This window comes from Pyrus communis, chromosome 2 (genome assembly GCF_963583255.1).
Source record: "Pyrus communis chromosome 2, drPyrComm1.1, whole genome shotgun sequence".
Lineage (NCBI taxonomy): Eukaryota > Viridiplantae > Streptophyta > Magnoliopsida > Rosales > Rosaceae > Pyrus > Pyrus communis.
The window spans coordinates 13,578,595-13,601,838 of NC_084804.1; the positions used below are offsets into that span (position 1 = coordinate 13,578,595).

At 36.7% G+C, this 23,244-nt stretch overlaps 2 protein-coding genes and 1 pseudogene across 2 annotated transcripts; 2 read left to right on the forward strand and 1 right to left on the reverse strand.

The window, feature by feature from the left end:
- The first annotated feature begins 5,030 nt into the window (after nucleotides 1-5,030).
- On the forward strand, nucleotides 5,031-6,067 carry LOC137726179 (auxin-induced in root cultures protein 12-like). The gene has a single exon (XM_068465061.1). The coding sequence runs from the start codon at nucleotides 5,117-5,119 to the stop codon at nucleotides 5,822-5,824; it is 708 nt and encodes a 235-aa protein (XP_068321162.1). The 5' UTR covers nucleotides 5,031-5,116; the 3' UTR covers nucleotides 5,825-6,067.
- Nucleotides 6,068-9,844: 3,777 nt separating this feature from the next.
- Nucleotides 9,845-10,429, reverse strand: LOC137724806 (proteasome subunit beta type-2-B-like; annotated as a pseudogene).
- Nucleotides 10,430-15,728: 5,299 nt separating this feature from the next.
- On the forward strand, nucleotides 15,729-18,075 carry LOC137725301 (cytochrome b561 and DOMON domain-containing protein At4g12980-like). The gene is made up of 3 exons (XM_068463944.1): nucleotides 15,729-16,389; nucleotides 16,801-17,055; nucleotides 17,544-18,075. The coding sequence occupies exons 1-3, from the start codon at nucleotides 15,772-15,774 to the stop codon at nucleotides 17,832-17,834; spliced, it is 1,164 nt and encodes a 387-aa protein (XP_068320045.1). The 5' UTR covers nucleotides 15,729-15,771; the 3' UTR covers nucleotides 17,835-18,075.
- The last annotated feature ends 5,169 nt before the right edge of the window (nucleotides 18,076-23,244 follow it).

Consider the following 23,244-nt stretch of genomic DNA (forward strand, 5'->3'; position numbering starts at 1 on the left):
GTCTGGCGAGGCCCAAGCGACATTTGACCTTTCCCCTTGTCATCTTTCTTTTCATCACTGTCGCTCGACATATTCTCAGAGTCCTCTATCCTCAATAGTATTTCGTAAAAATCCTGGTAGGACTCACAGTGAGTAGTAGTCGCCATAGAACGCCATCTCTTCCTAGTGCCTAAGCGGAAACGACGAAGCATCTCCGCCGGATTACCAGCGACGTCAGGATAGTAACGAGACAGATCAGTGAACTTACGATAATACTCGTTAGCCGTCATCTTTCGTTGTTTCAACTCGGTGAATTCCTGTTTCTTACGATCAATATACTCAGGGGGTACAAACCTCCTCTGAAACACATCCTTGAAAACATTCCAATCAGTCCTCTGAGCTGGAGTCAACCTGCGAAGCTTCTGTTCCCACCAGGCTGCAGACTCTATCTCCAGAAACCATGAGGTTGTCTCGACCCACCTCTCCATAGGAAGGTTCCCCTGGTTATGCAACACACGGAAAGTCTTCTCTATGTGTTCCAACCAACGCTCTGCGCCTTCGTGACCCTCACTACCTTTAAACTTATCCAACTTCAGATTATACATAGTCTCCAGAGGAGTCCTCTGGGGAGGGCGCATCACTGACTGAATGGTTGTAGCAATAACTTCCCCCAACTGAGCAACATCGGGGAAGCTAGACTCAGAAGAACGACGTGGTTCCCGACGAGGCGGCATGATTCTGACAGAAGACACCAACTATTAGAATACTCACAAAGACACAGGACTGCCAAACCTAGGCTCTGATACCAAGCTGACACACCCCGACCGAGATCAGGGCGTGCTGGCCGTCACACGAAGGTGACGTAGCCATGTGCGCGTGCGGAAGCTATGAAGATAGTAATATAAAAGTATGAATAATTAAAAACTAGCATACAAAGTACTAAAACAAGTGCTAGCGTACGTGAGACACAATTTCAGAGCAAGTCTACAGCAGTCAAAAAGGAAAGATGCGACATAAATACACCCGAAGGTGACCCTACAATGGTGAGTGTCTGTCAGAAATGCCGGGACGCCCTCTGGGAAAAACCACCGAAACTGCTAGACCACTAGAACCTGGAGGGGCGCAAAAACAAAAGCGTGAGTGGGCAAAAACAAAGCTCTTTGAAAACTCTTTAGCAAAATACATTCTAACCCCTCGCCGTAAAACCTGTATACTTCCCAGAAAATGAACATATATACGTATGTATAGATATGCCAATCATGCTCCAAAATATGCCATTCATGCTCGAGAATATGCCATAACGGAAACTCATAATAAAATGTAAATGCTCAAGCGTAATTCACATCAATAACATACAATCTGGCAGCCGGGAGTCACCTAACGTGACCTATACGGCTGCATATAGAGCTCCAATCTCAACTCAATAACTAAATCTGCACACGAGTCGGAACCACCTAACGTGGTCTGTACGACAAGACTGGGTGTATCATATATACGCTCTAGTGCTACGATCACGTGAAGACTGTGCGAATAATCGCGGGTCACCTACGAGTCGGAACCACCTAATGTGGTCTGTACGACAAGACTATGCACCTAACTTGGATCCAAGCTGAGCGTGTGGTGCGGGTGAACATCACGTGAAGGACTGTACCCTGGCCACGGGCGGGAGCACTAACACCGGGGGTGCAGATTATGAGCTCTCTAAGCATTTCAAACTACTACTGCATAACAACATGAATACCGCTTACCTGGCACTTACCTGTGCGTCCACAGCACCAAATACACATATCTAAATGTATGCCGCTACTAATGCGTGTGATGATGCATAAACGATAATAATAAAGTGCATGGCATAAATCAATTAACCCTTTTTAATCTATTTCTGGGAATATAAATGTATATAGGTATATACGGAAAACAAAAGCCCACTCACTGATAAGTGGAAGGGTCGTAGCCCCCCTGCCTCGAGTGTGTACGCTCGTCCACGGAATACGAATCACCTATACGCGAAAAAGCTACGAAAACGTTAATTTAAAAGCACATAACCAACTTCTCGTAATAACTTCTCATACATTGCTCAAAATGGACAATTGAATATACCAACGTGCTCTACACAACCTCAGGATCACACCCATATTTTTAAAATAATTTTTGGACCCCGCACGCGCCCCCACGCGCCGTCCAAGGCACGGACCTACGCGCCCCCCACGCGCGGCCACGTGCCATGCACACTGACGGTGTCAACTGACGCCGTCAGGAATATTCCGTTAAACTGACGGAATATTCCGTTAAACTTAACTGACGCCATCACTGCCGTTAGGAATATCCGTTAAAACTTAACGGAATATTCTCCTTTCTTCTCCGATCTACCCTCGCCGGACTCCGGTCACCGGAAAACCGAGGAAACTTCAAACTCACTATTCTCCTTTGTTTTTCAACCATTTTTCACGATCTTTATACCAAAATGAAGCTTAGGACTAGTAGAATCACGATAGGCTAGTTTTAAGGCCTAAAAATCACACGATCATACCTGTCTTCAAGCTCAAAACTCGGCCAACTTTGAACCCAGCTTTCCCGACGTCCAAACTCGTCCAACGAAACACTTCGAGGCTCCTTGGGACCTCACTAAGACATCTACAAGCTTAGAAATTCCAAAAACACACTAGTTTAAGGTTTGCATGAATAGTAACTAAAACGGACCTCGTCGAAACGACGTGAAAACGTTAGAATTCTTACCTGAAATTGGTATGGTTGTGCTCCTCACAACCTCACGAGTTTAATGGTGTAATTGGTTTCTTGATTGGTGAAGGTTTGAGTATTTTTGTGTGTGTGTCCGTATGTTGAATGAAGAAGAAGAAGAAGAACTCGGGGAGAGAGAGAGAGACAGAGAAGAGACACGGGAGAGGGAATCAGGGAAAGGTAGAGGGAAAAGGAAAATGACAGGTGTGTGTGTGTGGTCCTACAACACCACACAACACAAAACTACACGTAAAGTAACGAACTAGGGGGTAAAATCGTAAATTCACACGTACGTTTCGTTAGTTTCGGGACAGGATGTTACAATAAATGATTATTGTCACTTCCAAAAAAATTGAAAAGATAAAACATGATATGTACACATTATTTTGAAATTGGTGATGTTTTATTATAATATTTTTAGATTTAGTTTGCAATGACTCTTTTAAAGTCAAATTATTCCTGATAATACTTTTAATTAATGAACCGAATATCACACTTTTCTTTTCTTTTCTTTTTTAAGTGAAAGCTCAGCACATAAATGACATTCATCGGAATCACATAAGTAAGAAGCGCTTGAGAAAAGCTTGCTTTCTATAATAAATTTTAAACTTAGGATATATCATAATTATTTGCCCCACAACATTTGTTCATTCCATTCCATTCTTTCGGAGTTGGGACTGTGATATAAGGGTGGTCACTTGGACATGAAAATCAAAACTAAAACACGGATTAAATTGACCGCGTCGAATGGTTTTGTTTTTGCAATTTTGAAACAGTTTTAGTTTGAAAATGAACCGTAAGCTAAAAAGCGGTTTTATTTTGGTTTTGAACATCTTGAATTGAACCGAAATTAAATCGCACTGCATAAAATAAAAATATATTTAATTTAATACTCAAACTGCAAACGGTGAATCCTTCCCTTTCACACTGCGAATTCAATTCAACCATAACATCTATTATTATTAATCCACAACCGCAACAATAAACTCTAAAGCAATCTCAAACTTCTAGTTCATAAGGTCGAATGGCTTTTCATTCATCGGTTCACTTTCATAAGGTCCAAGGTCTTCCCAAGTATCGTCTTCTTAAGCCCATTCACAAGCTCGAAAGTCTCCTAAACCTTCGAAGAGAAAGTGTCCAAAAGGATGAAGAAATAGAAAGAATTGAACGATACAAAGTAGTGACTTGAAAGTTAAAATACCAAAACTTTTTTTGTTGAATCATATGAACAATTTATTTTTTTCGGGTTGTACTAATACAATAAAGCATTTTGACGCTGAACTTTAGTTTTAGTATGATAAACTTAACCTTTTCATTTAGGTTGTACCAAAGTAATATCATAAAGTATTTTGATGTTGAATTTTAGTATGGTGATCACGAATTTTTTTCAATTGGGTTATATTAATAGTATAAAGCATTTAATTTGCAAATGATTAGGTTATAAACTTTTGAGTGTTTTTAATGTTGAATACTAATATTAGTGCCACTTTTTTAACGGATCTGTAGGTGAGGCATAACTGGAACCAAAATGTTTAAAATCGAACTAAACTAAAATCAAATTGTTTAGTTCCGTTTTGGTTCAAGCTTCAAAACAGCACTGGTTCATTCAATTTCACCCCAAAACTATACCGAATCCAACCGTGCCACCACTTTTTTCTGAAAGCCTCCATTGATATGTGGCCGGTGAAAATTTCACAAAAGTAAGGAATCAAATTTTCCAAGTCTAATTTTTTATTTTCATGGATGTAAAGTCGTCTCCAACACGAAGTGGAAACAAAGCGAGAAGACTCAGAAAAGTCGTTCGTTTGACAAATTCTCCAATCCCCATTCACCAACCCAAAAGAAAAAGAGGAGCATATGTGCGGTTCACATTCACTCACAGCTCCAAAGTTAGTGGCCATCTAACGGCAGCCTTTGCATGGTCCAAGTTGCTCACGTGCTACTTACATTTTTTTAATTTCATTTTTCAAATTTTAATAATCATTTAGTAGAAACTTATCTAACCCCAGTTGTGTTCTGTTTATTACCGAGGCCGTTACATCTGTAATATATTTATTTATTATATAAAATTCTTTTGTCGAAATTATTATATAAAATTCGATTACACAAGATTTTATTATCTTAAGGTCAATAATCATGGAATCAAAGTCAATATATATAAGCGAATTACCCAACCGAAGTACGCCACACCCCACCTCACTCCCCTAGTATCTTCCCCTCAAATACAAACATAAATAATCTTCTGTGCGCATTTTCAGCATGTCACGTCATGTATCGGTTTAACATTCTTTTTTCAATATAAATCCCCACAAGCTTTGTATTCGGCATAGAACACTCTCTCTCTCTGTCCCCCTTTTTCTTTCTTTCCACAGAGTTCTTATCTCGCCGCACTCCTCCAATGGCTTCCTCTCTCCCTCTCTCTCTCCTCCTCCAAATCTCATGCATTTCCCTCCTATTGGCTCTGCTAATCTCACCCGCCGCACAAGCAGCCACCTGCACCTCACAGACATTCAAAAACAACAAGGTCTACTCCAACTGCAACGACCTCCCCGTCCTCAACTCCTACCTCCACTGGACGTACAACCGCTCCAACTCCTCTCTCTCCATTGCCTTCATCGCCACCCCCGCCAAGACCGGCGGCTGGGTCGCTTGGGCCATCAACCCCACAGCCGAAAAAATGGCCGGGTCTCAGGCCCTACTGGCCCACCCAACGACCGACGGCACCCCGGTCGTCAAAACCTACAACATCAGCTCCTACAGCTCCATCATTCCAGGAAAGCTCTCGTTCGACGTCTGGGACATCAGCGCCGAGTTCTCCAACAGCACCTACATGATCTTCGCCACCGTCAAGGTCCCAGAAAACAAGGAGTCCGTCAACCAGGTCTGGCAGGTGGGCCCCGGAGTCAACACCACCACTGGTTTCCCTGAAAAGCATGACTTTGCCCCCGCCAATCTCAGGTCCTATGGGCCCTTGAACTTGGTAGCTAATGCCACCACTAACTCCACTACCAATACCACCAGTGGGGCTTTGAGGACTAGGAGTGGAGGAAACATGGGTTTGTTTTCCGTTTTGCTTTTGGTTCTTGGAGCTCTCATTGCTCTCTAAATTTGGTAAACTTAGTTTTTTTTTTTCCCCCTTTTTTCGTGCTTAATATTAACGTGATTGAAATCATTGAGGTTGATTGTATCGATCGAAGAAGAGACGGAGGTTTCAGGCCTTTCGCACTTATTTAGGTGGAAGAATATTTGTTATTATATTCCATGATATTATGAATCCCACTTTGATTGAAATCTGCTTCTTATCTGTATTTTTTTCTGGATCAATGAGAGAACAGAACATTAATTAAAATCGGTAGTTTGTGAGTAGAGAGATGCTGCTCGATTTAGTTTATACTGTTATATTAGTACGTGGTGATCTTTAGGTTTAGATTTTTCCTATATTTTCAATTTTTGTGGCTCGTACTAGCTTTACTCTTTTGAAGAAATAAGATAACGACATTTAGCAAACGAAAAGGGTCAATTGAATCTGAAAGTGAACGGTAAATGTGTCACACATAAATAATCAGAACGAGGCAATCGCTTGACGAGCGAGAAAGGAACAGGGCCAATTACCACACGTTCGACCCGAAAGTCTACATACCACAGTCACAATGTGAGGATATGCTAAGGTATATGTTTTTTCAAACGAACTAATAATACTATTTTCTTTAGTCAATCGGTTAAAGAAAATGATCGATAAATAAAGATAACTAGAAGTAGCTAGACATTCGCGTGAGAAGTGAAAAAAAGAACATAACCAATTATCACATGTTAGATGAAATGTTTACATATTACATGGTCGTAATGTGAGAATGCTAGGGTTTACATACATTTCTAATGACCTAATGGTCATAATGTGAGAATGCTAGGGTTTACATACATTTCTAATGACCTAATGGTCATAATGTGAGGTTGCTAGGGTTCAAACTCTTCCTCAGCTAGCTTTGTGTAAATTAGTACTAGCCTTCATGCACGCGCGTGCAGGAGATATTTTTTGAATTACAAAGTGTTACGTGCGACTTACACGTTTTAAATGTATTTATATACGTAAATTGACAAAAGATATTTGAAGTAAATGAATAATCTTAAATCATGCTAGAAGAAGCCCTCATAAACCAATTAAAGCAGCTGAATTAGCATAATAATATTAATTTCTATAGAATTTACAATAAGAATAGAGAAAATAATATTTAATGAACAATTGATTTAAATCACATTATTGCTAGTCCATTGTGAGACTAAGTTCACCCTCCCCCTTAGTATAGATAATATCGTTTGTTAAAAAAAAAATCATTTGACAACTAATTTAATTATATTATTATCAGCATGCAAAAGAGTTTTTTTTTTTTTTTTATAACCAGCATTACACGCCTCTTAAGATGTTTTGAACGTATTTAAAAATAGAAAAATTGAATCACATTATTACTAGCCTTATTTTCGGATGTCTTTGAAGTTTTTTGTCTTGAGGGTATTTTTATCCAAATCTTTTTATTAAAGTTTGATGACATAAAAATACTATTCATCTTTTGTGTTCTCATTATATATAAGATAAAATAACCTCTGTACTAAAATTAGTAAAGTGTTTTGGGTCATTAATAAGGACTTGTCCGGGGCCGTCCACTAGTGCCACTGCTTTTGCTTTTGTGTCCTTCACGTACCCCACGCTATTTACCATATGAAATAAACGAGGCGACCTCTAGTTGGAAGTCTGATAGCTACTGGCCTAGTACCACTAGTTCTTGGCCCCTCTTGTATAAAACAACTGGAACGCACCAAAACAATATTTTATTCTCTCTGTTTGTTTTTTTTTTTTTTTTTTTTTTTTTTTTTTTCCAGAAAACAATGTCCACTTATAAAATGAATAATCCAGTCATTACATACACCAGTAACGACACCGGCATCCTGATGGATTCCCGCGACCCATACTCTCTTGGATCCAGGAAATAATAGCAATAGGGTAAGTAAGAATACCATCTGCAGCGTGCCAAATTTTTTAACAAAAATAGCATTGTAGACATGTAAATTTTGTTGCATACAAATAATACATTGTAAAGTTTCATGTAACATATAACTCATCACAAATTGACAAGTCATTCATGACATGTGGCACAAATCAAGCAAAGGAAGTATAAAACTTCTCCAAAATTCGGCAATAAGGGAGAATCCCCCTTAAATTCGGCTAGGGAATCCAAATTGATCCTAAAACTGGAAAAAAAAGTTATTAAAGTATCTTCATAAAACAAATAAGAATTGAAGATTGTTCACAAAATAGGCAACAAGATCCTTAAATTCGGCCAAGGGAGTAAACTGGCTGAAATTAAGACATAAAACATGCCTAAAATCATCCCAAAGGCAAGCCTTGAGAAGTCTATAAATACAAGGTCCTCCCACAAGCATAAGGGTCGAAAAATCTCTACACAGAAGAACCTTTGCCAAACCTTCGAAGACTAATACGCTGCCAAAGCTCTCTTCGAAGAACATTCAACCAAAGCCGAAGTTTTCTCTCGACCAAAGCCGAAGCACTTCCTTGAAGAATCAACAAGCGTTCGTGCCGATTCCTTCAAGACTTTGTTGCAAGCTTATAAACTTGTAGCAACGTTCGTTTCAATCAAATCGCCAAGACCCTTGAAGCAACGAAATCCCACATCAAACACCACCTTTGCCGCATCCTTGAGGTGAAGACCATCCACACAACGTTTCAAGCTCAAAACTTGAAGCAACCATTTAATCGTTTGTTCGAGATCAAGTCATCGCGATCCTTAGATCAACAATCATGCATCCACATCAAATTTGAAGACTAAATCAGAGGAAAATTGTAAATAGAGATTGTAACCTACAAATTCAAATCAATACAAATTTACTTTGTACACGTGTTCTCGTTTCATTCGTTACAAGAATTTTCGTGTTTACACATGCATATTGTCATTTAATCGAGTCTTGGTAGGCCTAAAATCATTTGGAAATGCGTACTGCACACCTGTTAATGCCTCATTTGCATGGGTTACTAACATGTTCCAAGGCTGCTCCCATGTGAATGTTTAACAAAGAAACACACTTATCTTGAACACACTAACAATGTTTAATATCATTGCATCCAGGGCCGGCCTTGAGAATTTGGGGGCCCTAGGTGAGCCTTTGAAGTGGGGCTCTAAAATTCTCTGATCTCCGGTTCTTTGTATATTGATTTGTATAAAAAAAGAATTCGTTAAATACATAAAAAGTTATATTTTCACATCAAATATCATTAAAAATTAATATCAAAAGAAGATAAATATACAAATATTATTTAAACATTACACGACTCACGCTTTTAGACACAAATGTACTAAATGTTTGCGATCAATTGTTTAAGATTGAGAGTGAAGAACAATAAAACTTGATAATCAAGAGAGTTTTAACAATAAAACTTGATTGACGAGTATAATAAATTCAACGCCAATTGTTTCTCTTGTGTTTTTTTCTTCTTCTAAAATCAACATCACACTAACGAATTGAATATTAAAATAATCCATTGAATAAAAATTTATTGAAAAGAAAAATATAAAATTCAAAGTTTTGATTACCTTCAAGTATAATCTTTAAGACCATATGATAGTTGATTTAAACATTCAATAGAAAAGAAGAAAATGAGAAGTTGGTTTAAACATTCGATAGAAATGAAGAGAATGTGAAGTTGAAAGAAAAAAAAATTACAAAGACACTTGAGTTTTATAACTTTATATGCATTTGGACAGATGGATTGGGAGTTGGACAAATGGATTGGCAATAAATTTGAAAAACAATAAAAATTAAGAAAAATCTAGTAACTGAAAGGCAGCTTTGTGTTTCAAACTCAACACCCCAAAGAAAAGTAAAGCCAACATTTCCACTGCACTAACAAATGAATTATGATATTTCTTACTTTTTTTTTATTTTATTTATATGTTACTTACAGGATATAAATTTTTTTTGGAGCCCTTCGGAAATGGGGCCAGCACCTCTCTAACGCATTTTAACAAGCAGTTGAATGGCATATATGAAGGGTAACTCCAACCTTCAAGGTGGCAACACCTAAATCATTCATGAAGATTCACTGGAGTTCGGAAGGTTAGCTGACCTCCCTTGCCCCTAAGTCGGTCCGCCCCTGCTCCCTCGCCCCATCCTTATCAACTATCTTGATGACAAAGTTTGGCGGAGCAGCCACCAGCCGCGACCGGACCTTAACAATGCACTTGTCGATCGAGTCAATTGCTTCCTCCACAGACATGCCACTGTGGTAGTGCCTATCCATTAATGAGGGTGCAAAATATATATGACCCAACGCTCCCTTCTCAACCTCGTGAAGTAAAGCAATGTAGTTGACGTAGTAAAGGGTTGCCCCCGCCTCCCTTTCGAAACCAGCCATCAAAATGTTCACCATGCATGGGTTCTTTCGCAGGGCAATGGCGAGCTCGCCACGTGAAATTGGCAGCAGCACGCAGCAGCACCGGTGGTCAATGGGATCCCATTACGGAATTGATACAAAGCCACGTTATTCTGTATGTACTCCTTGAACTGAACCCTGTTGCCAGGCACACCGTTGGCTTCAATGAGCTTGTGGGAGAGCACCATGATTCTGTATGCTGTGCACGGGCAACGTGTCTCTTGCCATGATGGCAAAGCCATCGCCTACCAAACCGAAGATGAATTCCATACCCTTTTGATTAATCTCCTAGGTTTTTGAGTTTCGATGAAAAGGGCTTGAACCAATAAATATTTAACCAAAAACCATTTCAAAATGTTATTTAACCAAAATGACTCAAAGTTTAATAAAAAAACCATCCAAAACAAAAAGAAAGAAGTCAAACGTCTGAACCAAAATCCTTCTAGCGGTAGAAACCAAGAAGTTCAAGCGTGAATAACTTCCAACGGCAGAGCTTCTTCCATGGGTGATAAACTTTTTGCGTCGCAAAATCAAAGATGAGCGTGTGGTGCGGGAGGTGAACATCACGTGAAGGACTGTGCCCAACTCTGGGTGAGAGCACTAACACCGGGGGTGCAGGTTATGAGCTCCCTATGTATCTCAATTCACTACTGAATGTAAACATAAATCACAACTCACCTGACACTTACCTGTGCATCCGTAGCACCAAATATATATATATAGGCTAGTAACAATGCATAAACAAACAGCAACATAATGCATGACATAAAAACGTATAAATGTTTCAATTCATTTTCTGGGAAAAACATAAGTATATAGGTATATACGGAAAACCAAAAGCCCACTCATTGGTAAGTAGAAAGGTCGTAACCCCCTTGCCTCGAGTGACCGCGCTCGTCCTCGGGATAGGTCTCAACTATATGCGAAACAACTATAAAAACGTTAATTTTAAAACACATAACCAACATCACGAAATAACTTCTCATACAATGCTCAAATGGGGTGTATGAATACACCAACGTGATCTACTCAACCTCAGGAACATCCCCATGTTTTTAGAAAAAATTTCCACCGTCGCACACGCCCCCACGCACAGGCAATTGCCTGGCACACTGACGGCGTCAGTTAACACCGTCAGGAATATTCCGTTAACTCTGATGGATTCTGTTAATGCCGTTAGGAATATTTCGTCCAAACTGACGGAATATTCCGTCATCTTCTCCGACGAAGCTCCAGCGCCGGAAAATCGGGGAAAACTTTAAAACCTTATATCTTCTTCATTTTTCAACCAAATTTCACGAAATTGGTACCAAAATGAAGCTTAGAACAAGAAGAACAAATCTATACCACTTTCAAGCACTAAAACACACAGAATCTCGATGGAAAAGCACCACCAACTCAGGCCAAGCTTGAAACTCACGATCCCGACGTCCAAAACCTTCAAACAAACCACCCCGAGCCTCCTAAGGGCCTCACCAAGCTTCCTACAAGCTTGAAATTCCCATAAACACAAGAATTAACGTGTGTATGAACAGTGACCAAATCGGGGTATCCCAAGTTCGACGTGAAAATGAAGGTATCCTTACCTGAAATGGGTATGGTTGAACTCCTACGGACCTCACGAGCATGAATATGTAATTTGTTTCCTCGATCTGTGAAGGTTTCAATGGTCTTTGGGTGTGTCCGTACAAGAAGGATAGAAATGGGAGAGAGAAAGGGCTCGGGACAGGGATGCAGGACAGAGAAAAAGGTGAGGGGGTGTGTGGTCCAAAACCAGCCAAGCAACACCCAAAAACAACCACACTACAAAACAACCATGATAGGGGCAAAATCGTCATTTCACCCCTATGGTACGAAAAGTCCGGGACGGGCTGTCACACTTAGTCTCATCATTTTTCTTTCTATAAAATGTATCGAAAAAACCAAAACATAAAACTGTTTCTAGAGAACCCAAAACATAACACTGTTTCTAAAGAAAAAAAAAAAAAAAAACCAAAATCCAGAAACAGTGATTTAAATTCCAGAAACTATCTATGTTTTAACCTTTGACTGTTTCTTTTCTTTCATGCATCAGTTGATTATATTTAAGAAATATAATGCTTATTTTGCTTTGAATCTCTAAATAATAACGACGATTACATTTCAACGAAATAATACAAAATATAAATTAAATAGCATGAGGATTTATATTTTTGTTTCAAAGAAAAAGAAGAAGGACTGCAAAACAACGATGAACTCCATTAACGACGAAAATCTAGAACTCAGCCTAAAAAAGTTAAGGGTAAATTTGATAAATCATAATTTATTATAGTTATGCCATTTTTAGTTGGACTGTTTTAATATGAGCCTTGTACTAATCATTAAACAAAACTTATAACATGATTTTTTATTAAAAATAAAACTTTTCAAACCTTATTCATTAGTTTTCTTTTAAAAATAAAGGTCGCGGAGTAAAATGAAGAATTCTTTACATTCTCACAGTTTATAATAACTTCAATTTAACCCAATCAATTTCAATGCTTTCTTCTTCTCGGTAGGCATTTATTAATAACAAAATGGCAACATAATGAAAAAAAGTAAACCTAATTAGATTAATAAACCTAATCAAATAAGTAAACTTAATCTTCCCTCTCTTAGTAGTGGGTCTTAGAAGCGAGAGAAAAATGTTTTGATTTTGATTTTGCTCATTGGAATAATATATATCCATTTTAGTTCTGGATTCATGAGCCTAAAAATTACTGATGAATGAAAATTAGATGAAAATACAGAGAAGGGAGGGAAGATTGATGTCCAACATGTTTAAACAAAATTGTGGAAGTGACTGGTCTTTGAGTGATTTGGTTCATCCATATTAATTGCTAAATGAGAGTTCCATTTGGGATATCGAACTCCACGAATCCAATAAATGATATAGGTAACAACAATTACAGGCCAAACCAAACAAGACTTTTTAAACAGAATAACGATAGGAGAAAGAAAGATGCACGGCACTCTGGAAGAGATTTTTCAATGTGATCGGAACACGGAATGATACATTACGTGTTACTCTATAAATTGTGGCATATGTATGTTAAAAAGTTAAGAACTTAAAAAAAAAAATTTATCATCACTTACATAAAAACACATGGTGTACGACCCGTGTTCTAATCACAATAAAAAATTTCTTCCATTTGGGACATCATGACATGCAATTGTTAGAGGATCAGTGATAATCGTTGGAAGATCAAGTTACCAATTGGTACTCTCCATAACCACATGTGAACCAATTTTAAAAAAATTCAGGACGGGCCGTGCCCAACCTAGTCCTCAAGTGGCTCTCTTCTTTCCCTTCCCTAATATGCTTTAATCAGTAGTTTTTAGTTTTTATTTAATTTTCGGGATTCCAACATCCAATATATAATTTCTTTGCATTTTGCACGAGGTTTAAAAACCCTACAAATAATTAAAAATTAACTTTTAGATTATTATGAAGTCTAGATCATCGAATCACAGGAACAACCTTGCGGGCATCAAGGTTCGTCGTCTTTCTTCATTTCTTTTTCTACTGGTTTCGTTTTTGTAGCTATAGAGTTATCGTTTTTGTAGGTCGTTGGACTTGAACAGTTTGTTGTCCAGAAAATTGAAACCATTCAATTGCTTAATTTTTTCTTGTCAAGGGATTGGTGTGCACGTAATCACATTTTTAAGAAGAGATTTTTCAGTGTGATCAATGCACGGTAGGATATACCACGTGTTACCATACAAATGATGAGATATATGTGTTAAAAGTTAATAACTTAAAAAATAAAATTTCCAATCACTTCTATTAAAATACGTGGTGTACCACTTGTGTTCCTGTCATAACTAAAAATTTCTCATTTTTAAGAGGATGCAATATTTAATCCCAGATATCCCTTAGTATTATCTCGGTTTAATGCGGATTTTATATTCTAAAAGGATTTTCTCTCGACTAGCATTAATACACTTTCTAGGGTTAACGCAATTATCGCATACTCTATTTTCTTGCGTACTGTTTGAATCTCATAAATTGCTTACTAACTTGACTGTTAGAGAGTCTTTGCCCGGTAACCCAGCAATACAAGGTGGTCTTACGATTGTTTATTCTTTTATAGTTATTCAAGTTTGTGCATCTCTTCCACACAGTGGCGCCAAAGGCAATGAAATTGTGCAACTCTGAAAATCTATGCCCCCTGCGAGCTACGGCGCAAAATGTCTCTGAGAAGTCTACTTCGAAGCGAATTTTCTTACCTTCGAAAGAAAAACATCTACGTTCCTGATGCCCTCGATCTAATGGCCAAATAATTTTAATTTGTTATTTACCACAACTCCTAGAACAATTTGTATGGGAAAAAGAAAAAGAAATATCACAATCTTATTTTCTTATATACAACTTGGATTTTCCTAAAAATATGTACAATATAGAGGAATATTGATATCACCATGACCTAAACCTTGCATCAGCTCACAGTCACATCTGGTAGGCTAAAAATCGCTAGAGTAGTTGGCATATAATCCCAAAATTCCCAATTAAATCGACCAGATTATTTTCTAATAATAAAACAAAATGTTCAAAAATGCATTGAACGATGCAGTTGCTTGACGCTACAATCCATTCTCCTTTACTCCATAAAGTTGGTTATCTTCATTTTTGGGTTTATTCTAAAGATGCTTTTTTAAAGTAGGATTTTATGAACTTTGCATTATCTTACCTTTTTGACATAATTTTCGTATCAACATTATAAAATATTATGTCAAAAATATAAGGTGACAAAGAGTTCATAAAAGGCCATACTTTTGAGAAAATATCATGAACATTTCTCTTACTGAATTTAAGCAACGTCTAAAACAGAATCCATTGATTTCAGCAATTTAAAACAAAAACAGACGGAAGAGAAGAAGAAAAGCAGGATTCTTGGATCTTTATTTAATTAATTAGGTTCATACAAGTTTACGTTAATTGTTATTTGGCTATCTCATTCCCCTCTCTATTTTTTTAAGGACATTAGTTCTGTTTCAACTTTCAAGCATCGCACGCATGTTTCTTATTTATTTTTTGTTAAATTTCACTGATAATCCTGATAAATTTGTTTGAATTTCGATTTCATCCTTATAATTTCGTCATGTCTTTACTTGAGCTACTCCATTCTGCTAAGTTGATTTTCCTATTCATTACGCTTTCATTCGAAAAGCCAACGTGGCCGAAATTTTGCCATATTAGACTGACGATGCTAAATGAAAATACATGAACTAAATCCAAGAACAAAAGGTGAAAATCCAAATAAATAATAAATAAAATTAGCTAAAATGATTCAAAATCAAATTATAAATTGTTGGACTAACCAAATTTAAATATCGACAGCATAGAGAATAAAGGGTGATGATATAATAATCATATATATACAACATATTGAAATTTGAAATACCATTATTTTGGCCAATTTTCTAAATAACTATTTATTCAGTTTTTCCCACGTGTCGACTTTCAAGTGGTTGTTTTCATTTTTACGAAAGCCTCATAGAAGATTTCTCACTGTCTTAACTGTAACTATAAATTCCGCCAAAATTAGTCGTAAGCCTTTGTTCATCAACCACCATTAGCAGTTTACTCATCCATGGCTTCTTCTTCCTCCTCCTCTTCTCTCTCAATATTTCTACCGCTCACCCTCCTTTGTCTTATCTCACCCGCGCTTTCCCTCGCCTGCACCTCCCAAACCTTCACCAACAACAAGCTTTACTCGAAATGCGCCGACCTCCCTGTCCTCAGCTCCTTCCTCCACTGGACCTACGACCCCGCCAACTCCACTCTCTCCATCGCCTTCATCTCGCCACCCTCCAAAACCGATGGCTGGATCGCCTGGGCCATCAACCCGACGTCCACCGGGATGGCTGGGTCCCAGACGCTCCTCGCCTACCAGAAGTCCGACGGCTCCATGACCGTTAAAACCTTCAACATCAGCTCGTACAAGGATATTGTCGAGTCGAAGCTGTCGTTCGACGTGTGGGACACTGCGGCCGAGTCGTCCGGCGGCGTTTTTAGGCTGTTTGCGAAGTTGAAGGTGGAGAAGGAGACGGTGAACCAGGTTTGGCAGGTGGGGCCCTCTGTTTCCGATGGGTTTCCGGTTAAACACGACTTCCTGACGCCGAATCTTAACTCGAAAGGGACACTGAGCTTGACCGGCGGCACCACCACCACCACCGTTAGCGGGGGGTCCAAGATGAAGAAGAGAAATGTGAGTTGAGTCTCTCTAAATTTCCATTTTAATGTCTTGGGATTCTTTTGTTACTATTTTTATACAACCTATAATAAGAAGAGGATTTAGACTGGGGATTTTACTTGCAGGATAAACACTCTTAACCACCCGTATATATTGATAAACGTTGTTAATCGCTCACGCCTAGAGTAAACTCTTTTAACCATTTGAATCGCAAATGGTAAAAATAAGTTGTAAATTTTTAGAAGGAAAAGAAAGTTGCTTTATTTGGAGAGCACAAAGCTTGAAACTTTGAGTAAAGGGAAATTGTGCTCTAATGAAGATTTGGCTTTAATTTTGGCAAGTTGTAGAAATCTGAGCTAGATTTGAGATGGGTTTTGATCAAAGTTGATAAAGTTAAATCCTTTTTTGTGTCTTTGTGTGATTCAGATACATGGAATTTTGAATGCTGTGAGTTGGGGATTGATGTTCCCAATTGGAATCATCATAGCAAGATATTTGAGGGCTTTTCCGTCCGCGGATCCAGCTTGGTTTTATCTTCATATATTTTGCCAGGTATCTGGTTATGCCATTGGTGTCGCCGGCTGGGCTACCGGAATTAAGCTCGGAAGTGAGTCCAAGGGGGTGGTTTACACTAATCATCGCAACATTGGAATTGCCCTGTTTGCCTTAGCAACTCTGCAGGTAAACTCCATTCTTTGTTTTCTCCTGATACAAGCGATATGGTACTCTAAACTAATATAAACTGCGAGAAGGGGATCGGAACTCTGATATGTAGGGGAGTACATCTACTCTTGCCAATGAGGTTGCGCCTATGTCTGCAAATTCCATTCTAATTTTACCTACACTAACTTAATGTGGTTCATACAACTTAGTTTACAAATTTATAATGCCGTTTAAGTGCTAAGTGATAAAGGGTAACTGGCATTTTTCAATTTTATGCATTCCCCTACCTTCCATGAATCCATGTTATGTATGTAAACTACTATGAAGATTTGGATTTAGAACATCTCTGTTTTCTGATGCAATCTTAACTCAATTTCGCATAGATGAGTCCGTGTTCACAGCTGCTGAAGGCAGCATTTTGTTGAAACAAGGCTGATTAATTTGTTTGTGGTACTTAATTTTGGACTGTTTTCGTCTAATTGGAATTTCCTTCTCTGGACTTACAGATATTCGCATTGTTCTTGAGGCCGAAGAAGGAGCACAAGTTCAGGTTCTACTGGAACATCTACCACCACGCTCTTGGATACACGATTCTTGTCCTCGGCATTATAAATGTGTTTAAGGGCTTAGACATACTAAATCCTGCTAAGCATTGGAGATCTACTTACATAATTGTGATTATTGCGTTGGGTGCACTTGCATTGTTATTGGAAGCAATCACTTGGATTGTGGTCTTGAAGAGAAAGTCAAGTAAGTCCACCAAGCCGTATGATGGATTGAACAACGGACAAGGCTGATACGCCGCGCGCAGCGCTCCTTGACGTATAATCATACCAAAGTGCGGCAGATTCTCCCACGCCAGATACTAATTTTGTAATATCAGAGCAGCCCTCACATCCTTTTCTTCTCTTCTTGCTTGTATAATGTACTGATTTATTTAGGTTTCTTGTATGGTTAGTATATACATACAGAGTGTTAAGAGTGTTGACCTCCCCAGTTTGTTGATTTATTGTCTCTATGTTAGTGCTCTTCAGACTCCTTACTTTTCTCATTCATCTATAACCCCTAATTGCATTCACCTTCTACACATCTCGTCTAGATTCCTAACTGAGCCGGTAACGTTCAAAAATATGAACTTAACAAGTGCAGCTAATCATCTTGAAAAGTTTTTTTTGTATGACCGTCATTTTCACGTAGTGTTACTAATATTAAAAATTTTGATCACCTAAGTTGCTAGACGTGTAAGCACAGTTTTGGATTCTTATACCTTCCTTGATAAAGACTTCCATAATGTAATAGCTGATCACGCTTAGATGACTAATCACTCTAGTCTCTAGAGTGCATGCTAATAATTGTACTTTATCAGATCTGAGATGGGAAACAAACAACCGAAAGAACACTTACGTGATGTAAATTGACAATTTATTAGTAGGAAATTTCTCAATCTTGTCGGATAGCAATTAGATGTGGGACTAGCTGATTAGCTAGATTAATCTTTTTATTTAATAATTAATACTTGAGGATTAAAATCATCAAGTCAGTCTCAAAGCATTATTCACCAAAGCAAACGAAAGCTAATTTCAATTGGGAATCAATTATATACTTGACTTTATCTAGGCCGCCCTCCCCAATGCATTACAGCCACTAGTTCCTACTGATTCATCACCTCCATTATTAACCTTTGCTTTAATTTGTAGACTCTGTTATTCAAACACTCATTTATATTTTTCACACATTTATTATAATTTTCAATCGTTGAATCAAATATATTAAAAATGATTGAAAGACATAAATTAACAGAATGTATGTGAAATGTAAAAATATGTGTGCAGATAGAACTAGGCTAATTTGTTCTCTAATGCATGTTTTTTACTTTGTGTATTTGATTAATCCCCATGTGATGCATGGGTTCTTTATCTCTCCCTCACTACTTGGAAGGAGATGAGATGCCAACCTTTTGCAGGGACGGTTGTCTCCTCACTAACTAGACATTATTATGAGAATTAAAAAGTGGATTAAAAATATGTTTTATTAAAGTGATTAGTGGAAAGGTATTTTTCGAGTTTCTACGGGTTTATACATATTTAAGCTGTGTCGGAGAAAGTTTTAAAATTAATCAATTGTATACTATCATAAGTTTAAGCAAGGTGAAAGATACGTGGAATTTATCTTAGGAAGGAGATGAGATAAATTCAAAAGAGTTGTAGGATTATTTGATTGAACTGTATTTAAGACTAAAGAAGGAGAGAGGACGGCGACAACAAGAGAGAGAAGAGATTTAATTGTGATGTGTGTATTGTATCACTCTATTGTGCCTTTATTTATAGTAGTATGATATGTTAAATTCTTACTCTAATAGAATTACAACTATAATAGGATAATATCTACTAAGGAGAATATTCTAAGATATTCCTAGATACACTAGAATTTATACAATCACATTCCTATTCTAAATATGATCGCAACAAAAATGCATTATTAAGAGAATTGAAGAGGAGCTTAAAAAAGGGTTTATTAAAGGCTACTAGTGGAAGTTTCTTGGGGCTTTTGTTGTGTCTTTACAAATTAAGTTTTTTTTTTTTCTTTTCTCTGAAAAGTTTTAGTAGTTGTGTACATTCATACGTTTATCTGGTTAATTTAATTACACAACACTTTTTTGGAATTTTTGAGTTTTCACAAAAATCTCTTAGTTTGCGAAAGTAACAAAAACATCCTTTGATGTTTCAAAATCATTTACCCCTCCCTCTCCCCTCCCCCTTCTAGGGTTTCGGTAATTTTATGTTGACATTAGAGATATATAATTTTAATGTGACAAAAGTAACCAGATAGCGATCCCTATTGGAAATAGGACATCCCAACTGTAACCAAAGACCCAGTTCACCCATCTTTTCTTTTAAATTCGATAGACTCCAACGTAGAAGATGGGCGAATTGAAAGGCATAGGGCTAACTAAAACTTGTAGCCAAACACTCTTTTTACAACCATAAAGGTTTTTTAGGCATTTTCACCACTTATCTCACGTAGATTTTTTTTTTTTTTTTTTTTAATTTTTGGGTCATGAAGGGGAGTTGTGAAATGATTTTGAAACGTCAAAAAGAATGTTTGTGTTACTTTTAAAACATGAGAAGACTTTATGAAAACTTGAGAAACCTCAAAAAATGCATGTGTAGTAAACCCCATTTTCATTTTTATTGTCCCTTGAATATAAACGCCAAAGAACTACAAACTAAAAGGTTTAATATATTTTCACAATATTATATAATAAAAAGGACTATCATTGTGGTTTTAGACAGGCAGTTAACATTCAAGATTCACACGCAAGGTGAAAGGTAGGTACGAATAGGATTTATCTTTATGAAGCTAGGTGCGGCTTCTTGATAAAAAAAAAAAAAAAAATATGAGAGATCTTAAATTTAATTTTCAAAATTAATAAGTTTGTTTGATCGTGACAATAAATAAAGTAAAATTTTTCATAAATTCTTCAAATCCAAAAAATATATATATTCATAACTTGCCAGTAATTATCTATCTAAAAAATATATATAAAAAAGAAAGAAGAAATGTAGCTACTACTTCCAGCACGCCGGGCCTCTGGCTAGTAGTAGATAAAGCAAAGTGCTTTTCCTGCTTTTGAGCTTTTTCTCAAAAGCAATCTTTGATGATGCCAGCGACCCACACATGACACGTCTCAAAGTCTTTACACAGAGTCAGTGAGCAGGTGTACAAGAAAAGGATATTGCGAAACCACCAGCCTTAGATAAACAATTATCAAATAGTACGTAACATTGAGTAATTCCAAATTTTTTTTTAATCACAAATGGTTTTTAAGATTGATCAAACTCATCATTTTGGTTCTTTATTTTCAAAATCAATCAATGTCATCCCTGACATTTACTACCGCACATCAATTTGGTCATTCTGTTAAGATTCCGTCAACTATTCTGTTAATTTGTATGTGGGACTCACAAATCCAATGAAATTATGACACGTACATTACACAAAATAAAAGTTTTTATCGCAAATGGTCCCTGACATTGATCCAACTCCTCATTTTGGTCCTTCGGTTTCAAAAATCGATAAATCTGGTCTTTGACTTTCAATACCGCACATCAATTTAATCATTATGTTAAAGTTTCGTCAATATTTTTTCTTCCACTAATCAAATCATATGTCATCACATGGATTAACTATAAGAAACTATTTTTTTTTAAGATTTAAAACTAAAAGTAAAATAAGATACTAAAAACCAAAACTAAAGGAAAAAAAAGTCATCGTCGTCTTCATCAGGGTATGCTCAAAAGGAAAAGAAAAGCACCATGACACCACTAAAGTACTTGGCCTCCTGAACTCACTCCTCTTTCTTTCTAGTTGGTTATAATCCTAAATCCTAACAAATTTGAATTGAATTTGGATTTGATTTTATCGAATTTAGATTGAATTTTTTTCCAATTGGGGTTGTGGGATGCGAGAAAAATGTCAACGTGGAATACTCTTGTTTTGGTTCACTCTTGAAGAAATAGTTTCTTATAGTTAATCCATGTTGAGCTATATAATTGGATTAGTGGGACCATATTAACGGAGAGAATAAATTGATGCGCGGTAGTGAATGTCAGGAACCAAATTTATCGATTTTTGAAACTTAGGGACCAAAATGAGGAGTTGGATTAATGTCAGGGATCATTGGCGATAAAAACCCTTATCTTGTGTAATCCACGTGTCACAATTTGATTGGATTTGTGGATCCTACATACAAACTAACAAAATAGTTGACGGAATCTTAACAAAATGACCAAATTGATGTAAGGTAGTGAATGTCAGGTACGACATTGATTGATTTTGAAGGTGAGGGACTAAAATGATGAGTTTGGTCAATCTCATAGACCATTTGTGATAAAAATCCTTCAAAAAATTAGTATTTAAATCTTATTTATAACCAATTAATGAATTTTGGTAGGTAACTGTTAAATTTTGTATTAAAATTATACTATCGAGTGATATACATCGTTGTAGCAATAGTCATTCTAACATAACTTATTCTTATTCTAACAAAATTCTGACGAAGTTGACGAAAAGAACCATATCTACACATTTTGATGAGATGAGGAATCAATGGTAATAGATTTTTAGTTGATGGACCATTGCTACAATATATTAACACCCAAACAAAAATGATCAAACATTCATTTTATAAGGAAATGGATCCTCACCGAATCCCTTCCACCAAATCCTCCTCATCAACTAATCCGGACATTTGAAATTTAATCCAACAGCTATAAACATGAGCTCACTTTAAAAGTTATAATAACTTTAGCTGTTTTGTCAAATTTGAAGAACCTAAATTGCTTGAGAGGGAAGATTTGGTGAAAGGGATCCGGCCCTCTCCATTTTATAAGAACACGAGAATTTTATTAGGCACATAAAGAAATGCATGCAACTTGTTTTGAAACGCCAATAACATTTTGTTATGGAAATGTGATATCTACACACCTCATTTTACTTCTTATACATCTTTTTTATTTTCGATCGTCTGATTGGATGAATTGAAAAATATCAACGGATAGAAATTATCAAGAGATGTGTGAAAAATAAAATGAAATGTATGGATATCACATCCCTTGTTATATACATACATATATACATATATATATATATATATAACTTAAAAAAAAAAACAAACAGTATTATTTATATTAAAAAAGAAAAAATAAAATTAATTTCATAATAAATTAATAATAATGTGATTGACATGTTTCGCTTTTCACTGAGATTTTATCATATAATTCCAAATGCTCATTTAAACCAAGAAAATTCGAAACTATCTGGCGATTTAAATATCAGTCACCTTCGTCATCTGGACTGCCGACCACTTAATATTCAAATCTAGCAATTATGAAAAGTGGTCAATTCTGCTTGGCCATGTCATAGTGACGCATTGCTGATTATAAATAGAAAAAAATTAAAAATTAAAATAAAGACAAAAACTAAACAACTATTGAAACGAGTTAAATGATATTACTTGAGCGGACGAGAAAATTTTGTGCCTTCGAGTATATGATTGTTGTGTGTAATTAGCGGAGTGAGTTATGTTTTTGTTAAGATAAAGTGTTATTATTATGTTTATTATTTAGAATTGTATTTATCACAGGCCGTAAATGATTGAAAAAAAATATCTTTCGTCCCATAATAAATTCTCTAACTGTAAGGTAG